This window comes from Saccostrea echinata, unplaced genomic scaffold (assembly GCF_033153115.1).
Source record: "Saccostrea echinata isolate AGI-Se365-2 ecotype Australia unplaced genomic scaffold, CSIRO_AGI_Sech_v1 ptg000014l, whole genome shotgun sequence".
NCBI lineage: Eukaryota > Metazoa > Mollusca > Bivalvia > Ostreida > Ostreidae > Saccostrea > Saccostrea echinata.
The window spans coordinates 11,637,376-11,648,749 of record NW_026889763.1 but is presented as its reverse complement, the minus strand read 5'-3'; the positions used below and the strand labels follow the sequence as shown (position 1 = coordinate 11,648,749).

Sequence of the window (11,374 nt, the reverse complement as noted above, 5' to 3'; positions counted from 1 at the left end):
TTTTCGAATTTTAAACCCTATTCATACTCTAAAATATTTTAAAAGATACATGTTCACTTACATATTTTTTTTTTTTTTATAAATGCTTAAAAAATCCCATAAGCCCCTTCGCGATAACTGCGGTACTACTCTTTTGCAGGGCAAATTAATAACATTTGGCGAAGTTTTTGTTGACAGATAATTAAATGACGTATTTTAAACAATTGCTTTTACGTCATATTTCACCAAAACAAATCATTTTGCTCTGCAAAAGAGCAGTGCCGCAGTTATCGTGAAGCAGTCTATTGTGGACAGAGTAATGAGCCCGGAAACATGGAGAATTAAAACTCCACTTAGATACTGTAGGACATAGTATTCGTTAATCAATATCTCGAAAATAAGGTCAGAAACCTAATGATATTTCTGCTTTAAGATATGTGGGACATAGTTAATTAGAAATATACAAAATATTAAAAAAAATTGAATGACAAGTATTTTTTCAGCTCAAGGTCCTTCTTCCCCTTAAATAACTGTTTTCAATGTAACGTTTTCAAATTTCGTATAGAAGCACTTTATTATAAAGAGCAAGGTACATTTTTGGAGTCATATTGCTTTGTCTGTCTGTCTATATGCATGTCTGAATTTATATCCATTGTGAAACAATAACTCAAACAATGTTCATCATAACTACTAGTATTTCAAATTTTATACAAAAATTGATCAATAAAGACACCTTTTAATTTTGAGGCCCGTCTGTCCATCCATTCGTCTATCTGTCAACACTTTTAATGTGACGCTATAAAGCAGACCGTTTTCAAGGTAACATTTTCAAATATTCATAATTGTATATAAATACAGCTCAAAAAACTTTTAAATCTAACATGCTTTTGTGAACTAAATGCAAACTTGGACATAAATATATTGCTACTAAAGTGCAAACACAAGATGTGAGGAATTTTGCATTTCGCATTCATGATTGATATTTTCTTTTCAAATATTTAGTTCCACTCTCTTTTGTTAGAATAACAGCCATAATGTCACTAGATTTGCGCTAAACTAGGTTTTCACAGAACGTGTTGGGAATTGAGTACGTTTCCCGCTAAGTGTTCCCACATGTGTTTTTTAGCCTTTGGCATGTTTTTACCAAAATTTTTAATTCCACCGTAAATTCAACTAAAATGTTTTAAATTGCGTTTCAATCGAAATTGTTTCCCAGTTTCATTAATGTAAAAAACGCTTTACTTTTGAGAAACTCTCTTGTGTCCATCAGGGAGGTATTGACAGCTGTTAGTACCATGTGTGCTTGTCTACTATTTCCCAGAAAACAATCTGCATGTCTATAAGTTATTTCGCTGAATGCCATAACTCAACTCCTTTGCCCTGGAACAGTCAAGATTCAAACGAAGTAAAAATTAGCTAGAACTAGCTAGAACTATGCTCAATTCCAAAATAAGGATCTGTGCGTGAGGACGTAGTTCTTAACATGCCTATAATTGCAGTAAGGCTGTTATTCGTACAAAAGGGAGAGCAACTGAGAAATTCAAAGACAATTATCATTCATGAATAAAGAAAATTTAATAAAATAGCATAATTCATCAAATCCTTTGTTTGCGCCTATGTTGAGTAGCAATATACCGGTATTTACTTCCAAAATGCATTTAATTAGTTCAAAGAAGCATGTTAAGTTTAAAAAGAATTGAGCTGTACTTTACAATTAGAGAAAGACACAAATACATTTTGGGGCAATATCGCTTTGACTGTCTGAATGTCTACATGTATATCTATCGTGAGAAGACAAGTCAAAAAGTTTTCATTGTAACAATTTCAAATTTAATAGAGAAGGAGTTTATTATTAGAAATAGACGCGTATAAATTTTGTGATCACATAGTTGCATGTATTTATGTATATTTATTATACTTTCATGTTAAATACTAAAATCTGATTGGTTTAGACGCATTTAACAATCCGTAATGTTACCCTCAGCGTTAGCAACACACTTGACAACGGGTAACATTACGAAAATATCACATGCGTTCAAATCATGCGCGTACGGTTCACCGTAGAATTCTCAAAACGTCGGTTGTGCGTTTGAAAGAAGCCGAATAAACGACGTCAATATAAGCTTGCGTCCGATGTAGCTTACTTGAAAACAACAAACGACAGACGAAACATCCTTGCGAGTACAAACTTTAGATGATAAAGGACTTTTTGAGTAGCAAACAAACAATAAAGAGGTTGGTAAATCTTTTCCGAAGCTTTCTTATTGAGAAAAATAGAAGCGGGGAGTTTGAAAGCTTTCTAAGCGTGACCTTAACGAAGATCTCCGAATTTTTTTATGACATCCGAAATCAAAAAGACATTCAGTATAATAAAATAAATAGTGCACGTTTTTGAGGGTAACAGTTGAAATTGACACCCCTCGGAAAACCATTGTCAACCTCCGCTGACGCGTCGGTTGACAATGATTTTCCTTGGGGTGTCAATTTCAACTGTTACCCTCAAAAACGTGCACTATTTATATAATGTCCAATCTTTAAAATGTATAATATTCTACATGTATATATTGTTATGTATTATTTAAGCCGTAAGAATTGGAATTTGTCTTCCTGGTCGAGTTTCGACAAGAGAAACAGCCTGTTATTGGCATGTAACTTATATGTTTTTCTTTCACAAAACGTTTACAAATACCAAGTCCACGTGCTTTAGATTTCTATTTTTTTATTACTATCACACATTAATTTTAATTAAAGGATTTTCAGTTCTGCTAACAGTTGATATCGATTGTATTACTCCGGGGCGTTCATCAAAGCTACCGGTTCCTTATAAGAGTGTTCGTGAAAGTTTGGTATCAATAAGTACTAAAGATTTTATGTAAGAACACTGTCTACAAATATTCAACTTTACTGTTTGAAATAGAATACATAGCGTAAAAATCCTTTCGAAAAATACCTTTAAAAAGTATTGAAATGAGCACGCACTATTCAATATTCAGACTACATATATAATATCTATATTCCACCATATGATTATAATCTTCTAAAGTACACGATTGAATGAAATAATCACGTTATAATTTTGTTTATCCCGTGTGTCCAAAGCTTTGAGGCCACCACATTCTTCAAATATGAAAGTTTATTATACGCTCTAACCTGATGAGTGATGACCAATCTTTATGAGAGGTATTAGTACATGCACGCTCTTCAAATGATTTTCGGAGGCGCAGTTGACCAGAAAGACTGAGTGCATGATTCTAATGGAGGAGGCTCTAAGCTAAATCCCTCCGTCGCCAGTTCTCCCAGTTAAACTTATACTGGTAAGTGGACCAGTGTGTCCGTCTGAGAAGTTCCTGAATACGACAATAGCGCCCCCACGGGTCATGGATGCTGATCTGGGTGTGAGTTGCCCACTGAATGTTTCGGATTTTTTCAATGAGGTTAAATTCCACTAATGTCTCTAGAACTTCATATTCGCATCCTTCACAATTCATCGTCATCAAATCTAGATCATAAAGTCCAATTCCTGGAAAAAAGAAACGAAAATTAAGAGCAGTCTTAAGCATATTAAAGAAGGCGAAATGTTTATGATTATGTTATGGTTGCCTCCTAGGAATACATGCATATTGTTGATAACAATGGAAGATATGCCTACCCAGGTCCGTTAAAAAGTCAATGACATTGATGATGTATATGGGGACTGTTCCATTCTTCTTGGAAAACTTTGTCGTTGCACATGCATTATTACCCTCTAGATTAACCATCACTCTTTCAGTTTTAGAGCCTAACCCTATATTATAAATACTAACTTTCTCGTTTCCTTGGAACTTTTTCTCCAGAATATCTGTATATGGCGTTAATGGCTCCAGTATGACATAGTACATGTTATAGAGTTTTGAGAAGTTCCCTGCATCCCAGCCCCAGTTCCCCCCAACCTCTATCATCAAAGTTTTTTCGTTCAGATATTTATGGTGGGTCCTTCGAATATTTTGTAATTTCCCATGGTCACCTCCAAAAAAAGCGGCGTAATTTCTATCGTAATCTTGCTTGCTGGTGCTTAAACATTTATGAATATTTTTGAGTTCTTTGGGTGTCAGTACAGAGTCCCTCGGCTGCAGACGAGATTTGGCGGACTGACTAACAGTCTCGACATGAACATCTTTCCCAAGTTCACCTTTCTCTTTAAGATCTTCTACATGTTTTCGCACAATAGGATTGAAGGCTTCTCCTTTGAGCAGAAGTGTCAGCTTCTCTTTAATTTCCTCATCTAAGGAACGATCGACAAAGTATTCACTGGGCGAACCTTTTGAGTTCTCTTCAAATGTTATCCTAAATAATTCAGTATTGTACTTCTCTCGATTGGTTTCTAGAACGTGGTGATCAGGAGAAGTTTTTTTGAAATAAACAAAAAGCAGGAGACAAAATGACGTTGTTAGTCCGATCACGATAAAGCCGCTACGAGAAATTCTCATGATGCTGAAATATAGTAAGAAACGAACTATTTAACAAAAATGGTTCAAGGACATCTATATTTTTAGATTTCTTATATGAGCATTCTCTGGGTAGGGTTAAGCTATTGCTACATGCTAGAATACTAGCTATAAAAAAGCTAGCTGGAAAAAAAAAGTTTAATAGCCACCATATATACTATATCCATGTATAAGTGTCATTTACTTATTTTAATTTTTCTTATGCCCCTTCAAGAAAATAGTCGGCGCATAAAAGATCCTGTCCTTCAGTCCATTTGTCTGTACCTTACGCTTTCATAGTAACTGTGTAAGATTCGTACACAAATACATATTTGTGTGTGAGAACATTAAGCTTTGTCTTATTTTTCTGACCTTGCCCTTCCCTATATCACCTTAAAGTTAAAATCAACATTGATTTCTTTATATTGTTTTAGCTCAGTGTCAAAGAATTTGTTAAAGATATTTTTAAGTCACTCACTGATATACATGTATATTGGTAAGAACTATTCAACTGTGTCACAATTTCTGACTTTACCCTTCCCTATGACATTGATATCACTATTCCTCAGTTTGCATTTATCTTAGTTTAAGGACATATGCAACGTACCTTACCTACTGATAATTTTCCAAGATATTCTTAATTTAAGATTATAGTGCCATCAGATGTTCATTGACAAAAAATCAGCATGCGTTACCAGGAGTTTTGAAAAGATATCAATTGATGAAAATTCTTGTATAATTCAACAAAAAATACACAAAAATTACTAAACATATATTTTAAATGTTTTGTTCATCCAAACTTGTTTTAGAAGAAGTGTACAACAGCAAATATAGACATTAAAATGTAGCACACACTTCCTTTCAGTATCGGAACTCTTCAACTCCAGGGAAAAAGACAATAAAGTTCAAACTACGTTGCATATGTCCTTAAAAGAAAATGTTTAAGATAATTTTTGTTAAACTTTATACACTAATGCAGATCGGTAAAAGCTATTCCAGGATGTCAAATTTCTAATATTAAATTTCTTTATTACCTTGACCTATAATTATTCCTTATTTTGTATTTTCTTTTCAAAGAAATTGTTTAAAGCAATATGAGCTGCATTTTTGAGAATTTTATTTTGCTGTCTCTGCTGTTATGCTTAATCCCTATGTAATTTAAACCTTTATGATCAATTAAACTAAAATAAAGTATCAATTTGTTACAGAAGAAACATTTCTGTACAATGGAATGTAAAGTATTATATAAGAAATCAATATTGTACACGACGACAATAATGTAATTTTGCTTCAATCAAAGCTTAAGATTAGTTCTTCCATCGCAAGAGAAGTTTATAAACGTTCTTTTTTTCTCTTATTGAAATAGTTAATTACAATAATGCAACAAAAATTTCCGACATACAAGTTGCAGCTCATATTGCTTTAAAATATTTTCATCAAACTTTGTACATTGTCGCAAAGTGGTTAAAGCAATTCAATTGGGTCATATTTTTCTGACCTTGACCTTTCCTTTGACCTTTAACTTCACAATTCAAGATATTTTTATCTAACTTCATACAACGGTACACTTTGATAATAGCTATTCAGCTCTGTCAGATTTTTATGGCCCCGTATCGAAGATTCGGGGGTATATAGTTTTTGCCCTGTTCGTCCGTCTGTCTGTCTGTCTGTTTGTCCACAAAAACTTTAACATTGCCCATAACTTTTGGTAGTTGGAGCTATGGCTTTCATATTTAACATGTGTATTCCTTGTGATAAGATCTTTCTTTGGGTACCACCATATTAGAACTTTTGACCTTGACTTTGGAGTTCACCCAGTTTTGCAAAATTTTCCCGAACATTAACCTTGGCCATAACTTTTGAACGATTGGTGCTAGGGCTTTCATACTTCACATGTGTACTCCTTGTGACAAGACCTTTCTTTGGGTACCACCATATTTGACCTTTTGACCTTGGAGTTTGAACTACTTTTGTAAAACTTTAACATTGGCTATAACTTTTGAACAGTTAGAGCTAAGGCTTTCATACTTAGAATATGTAATCCTTGTGACAAGACCTTCCTTTGGATACCAACAACTTTGACCCTTAGACCTTGACATAGGAGTTTGACCTACTTTTGTAAAAAGTTAACATTGGCCATAACTTTTGAACGGCTGGTGCTAGGGCTTTCATACTACACATATGTAATCCTTGTGACAAAACCATCCTTTGGATTTCAACAATTGGACCCTTTGACCTTGACCTTGGAGTTTTATTTACTTTTGCAAAACTTTAACCTTGGCCATAATTTTTGAATCGCTGATGCTAGGGCTTTCATACTTCACATATGTAATCCTTGTGACAAGACCTTCCTTTGGATACCAACAACTTTGACCTTTTACCTTGACCTTAGACTTTGACCTACTTTTGGAAAACTTTAACCTTGGACACAAATCTTGAAAAGTTGTTGCTAGGGCTTTCATATTTGATATGTTTTTTCCTTGTGACAAGACCTTCCTTTGGATACCAACACTTGTAATCCATTGACCTTGACCTTGGAGTTTGACCTACTTTTGAAACACTTTAACCTTGGTCATAACTTTTGAACGATTGGTGCTTCAGCTTTCATATTTCACCTGTATATTTCTTGTGAGAAGGCCTTTCCTTAGGCACCATTAATTTTGACCATTTGACCTTGACCTTGATGTTTGAATTACTTTGAAAAACGTTAACCTTTTCCATATCTATTCAATGGTTGCTGCTAGGGCTTTCATATTTCACAGGTATATTCCTCGAGACAAGACCTTAATTTGGGTACCAACATATTTGATTTGCATTTGAGAAAGTTTAACCTTTGCTATAAGTTGCCATACGTGCGCATCAGTGTTTCACAAACACATCTTGTTCTTTCCTTGACTTTCCTTATAATCTTGGCCTTTCCATGATCTTGAAATTCTCGTTGAAGATTAAAAAAAAAACATATTGGTCACAGCAGTTTACATGTAACTTTTTCATATTTTTTCTCATCTTGTCCTTCCTTTGGCGCTGAATTTTACTTTTTTCCTCACTTAATTCATCCGATTTAATTTCATAAAGGATGACTTCATGCAACTCCATGCATATATTCATCTCTATGAGAGCAATTCAACCATTCTTACTTGAAAGGACACATGTAAACTTGTTCCGCATAAGAGATCATTAATTACATTATCAAAAGAGAAAATCGTCAAATCAACAACTTAAAAATAAAGCTGAGATCAAAACCAAAGGATGAACTTTGATAAACTTTTGTAGTTGTCTGGTATAAGATTTTCAGCAATGTCTATTTTAATTTCGTAAAAATAAATAATAATTTTCCCCAATGTACCATTGACCATATAAACCGTATAAAACGGCGTTCAAGGAGAAGCAAAAATGAGATATACTGGTAATGATTGCAATTGCCTTCAGCACTTGTTCAAAATAAATAAAACATTACTTGGAATAATTTGATATTATTGTTACATGGGTATTTTTGTTATATGGATATTATTGCTATATGGATATCATTGTTAAATGGATATCAATGTTACATGGATATCATTGCTATACGGATATTATTCGTTATATGGATATAATTGTTATATGGATATTATTGTTATATGGATATTATTGTTATATAGATATAATTGTTATATAGATATAATTGCTATATGGATATTATTGTTATATGGATTTTATTGTTATATGGATTTAACTGTGATATCAATATTATTGCTATATGGATATTATTGTTATATGGATATTATTGTGATATGGATTTTATTGTGATATGGATTTTATTGTGATATGGATATTATTGTTATATGGATATTATTGGCAAAGCAATGGCAAAGCTACAATATTGTGTGATTCTAGTTCTTTTTGACTAGATCCATCAGTCCCATTTCAATAAATGTTAGGCAAAACTAATATAGATAATTCAGTTTATTGCTTTTTATGCCCCTGGATCGAAAGATCCTGGGGGTATATTGTTTTTGTCCTGTCTGTCTGTTTGTCTGCTTGTCTGTCTGACTGTTGTCAACTTTAACCTTGCCCATAACTTTTGATTGCTTGGAGCTATGACTTTCATATTTCACATGTGTATTCCTTGTGACAAGACCTTTCTTTGGGTACCATCATATTTGACCTTTTGGCCTCGACCTTGGAGTTTGACCCACTTTTGCAAAATTTTATGAGACTTTAACCTTGGCCATAACTTCTGAACAGTTGGTGCTTGGGGTTTCAAACTTCACATGTGGATTCTTTGTGACAAGGCCTTCCTTTGGATACCAACAACTTTGACCTTTTGACCTTGCAAAGGAGTTTTACCTACTTTTGAAAAACTTTAACCTTGGCCATAACTTTTGAATAGTTGGTGCTATGGCTTTCATACTTCACATATGTAATCCTTGTGACAAGACCTTCCTTTGGATACCAACCACTTTGACCCTTTGATCTTGACATAGGAGTTTGACCTACTTTCGAAAAACTTTAACCTTGGCTATAACTTTTGAATGGTTGGTGCTAGGGCTTTCATACTTCACATATGTAACTTTGACCTTGACCTTGACGTTTTACTTACTTTAACAAAAAAAATTTAACCTTCGCCAAAACATTTTAACAGTTGCAGCTAGGGCTTTCAAATTTCACAGGTATATTAATTGAGATATGACCTTTCTTTGGGTATCAGCATTTTTTATCTTTTGGTCTGGATTTTGACTTGCATTTGAGAAACTTTAACCTTCACCATAAGCTGCCATACGGGGGCATCAGTGTTTCACAAACACATCTTGTTAATTTTGACAAACGGTGTTGCTATGGTGACTAGAAATAGAACTTTTTCCTCCTACAGTTTTATTACGATTGAAATTATAAAACCTGGAACACATGTATGCTACAACATAAAAACAATTACATTTCCATGAACAATGATATGCAGTGGCTGACAAAAATATTTAAGTAGAATATAATGTGCAAAACTATTGCAAAACGCTACTTATGTATCCTATACAGTTTAATTAATTAGTCTGAATTCAATAAAACTCGGTACATGAGATTACTGGAGTAAGATACACAATTCTAGTTATCGATGTTGCCAAATACCTACTTAAAACTGAATACAAGTATGTGAAAATCGTTCAAAATCCACCCCTGCTACGGTTTTGATTTGATTGCAACAAAACTTGGTACAAGTTAAGAAACACATCAACTTGAAGATACATAATATTCTGTAACTTTAAAATTATATTTAAAAAAAAAGTGTTTTAAGTTCGTTTGCTGCTTTCCTCCTCCTTTATTTCACATGTAAGTATAAATCAGGGGCTTGTTTTACGAAAGAACTTACGACTAAGACCAATATTTAATTCTGCTTATTTCTTTATTTTTCTTTTACATTAATTTGAAAATGATTTTTATCTTTTTAAACAGAATTAAGAAAGATATTTCTTGCTAGCAATTTTAAACGTTATCATTAACTTTGCAAAATTTTACAATCAACTTAAGATGTTGGTCTTAGTCGTAAGTTGTTTGGTAAAACACGTCCCTGAATTGTATCAAGTATTAATCCCAAAACTGACCATTGAATAATCGAACCTTGACAGTGGAAGCGGATTTTTTAAATGATGCAATTAAGGAATGTCATTCGAGGACATTTTCTAAAATTCAATATTTAACAGATATCGGTTAACATTCAACAGCAAACAATTTTATATCAAATTGGGGGGGGGGGGGGGGGGGCACTGCTCGATTTTTCGTTTTTTCTGTCATCAATTTTAGGATTTAAAAAAAACACAATGTTATAAAACATCAGACATTATAACTCTATAATATAAAATGACATTATAAAATGACCATATAAAATATGATCTGTAAATAGAGAAAAAAAATGGTTGTACGACATACCTGCTAGGTTCGGTGGGCAATTATCACCCATTCATGAGTGGATAAATCAATGAAAGGGCCAAAGTGTGAATGAAATAATAGTAAAGCACATACAGATGTTAGTAACCACCATACGCGGATCCAGGACTTTTTTCAAAAAAAAATCTTGACAGAAAATCCCTTGTGTGAGTGTGTGTTGCGGGGGGGGGGGGTTACGACAAGTCGCTTTCCTTCATTTATAAGACTCTCCTTTTCATTTTATCAGGGGTCCGTGTTTTCCAAGGGAAAGGGATTCCCAAGTCATTTTTGGCTACTTTACGATGTAACTTTCTATTAGTTCTGGACCCCTTCTAGATCTGCAAATGACACAAGGAAAACGGGGCTCAAAATTTAAGGACCCTGACATAATCGATAAGAAGTTTTTTGTTTTAAACCAGTCAATTTACTTTTTTTGGGCTTTAAATGAATAATAATTATAGTTTTTTTAAAAAAAAAAAAAGCATCGCCATTTCCGCAACAACTTGACACACATGCAATATTTGACTAAAAGAAAAATTATAATGAGTTCAACTGAGAAAAAAATATACTAATTTGTACCATAACGAACCACTGTGTATCTACAAGTTGATTTAATCTATATAGAATGGGGTAGAAATTTTTTTATAATTTTTTTTTTTGATGGTATATTTGGATTATATCACAAATATAGTCATTGAACTGTTGAATGATAATTCAACAGGGGGGTCCTGTCCTCAAGCTCCTGTGATTTTAATGAGTATGAAATTATCCACTTCGGAAATTTTGATCTTTTTGAGAGGACTCGAGGCGAAGGAGAAATAGGGGAACGATTGCGTTTCAAGTCGAACGGACATACATTATAATTCAGACATTTTTCACAAAGCTCATGGGCTTTGAAAACTTGGAAAGCGCTGAAAATGTGTTTATATCAAACATGTTATTCTTGAGCAATCGTTCGTTTAAATCCGGATAAAATTAATTTGTGTTGATGGTTTACTATTTATGGTTCTACACAATGTTTCCTGTGTTACGAA

At 33.5% G+C, this 11,374-nt stretch overlaps 1 protein-coding gene across 1 annotated transcript; it reads right to left on the bottom strand.

The window, feature by feature from the left end:
* Positions 1-3,245: 3,245 nt before the first annotated feature.
* LOC133186489 (uncharacterized) lies at positions 3,246-4,445 on the bottom strand. The gene is made up of 2 exons (XM_061321727.1): positions 3,629-4,445; positions 3,246-3,499 (listed from the first exon to the last, which is right to left on the bottom strand). The coding sequence occupies exons 1-2, from the start codon at positions 4,443-4,445 to the stop codon at positions 3,246-3,248; spliced, it is 1,071 nt and encodes a 356-aa protein (XP_061177711.1).
* Between the last annotated feature and the right edge of the window lie 6,929 nt (positions 4,446-11,374).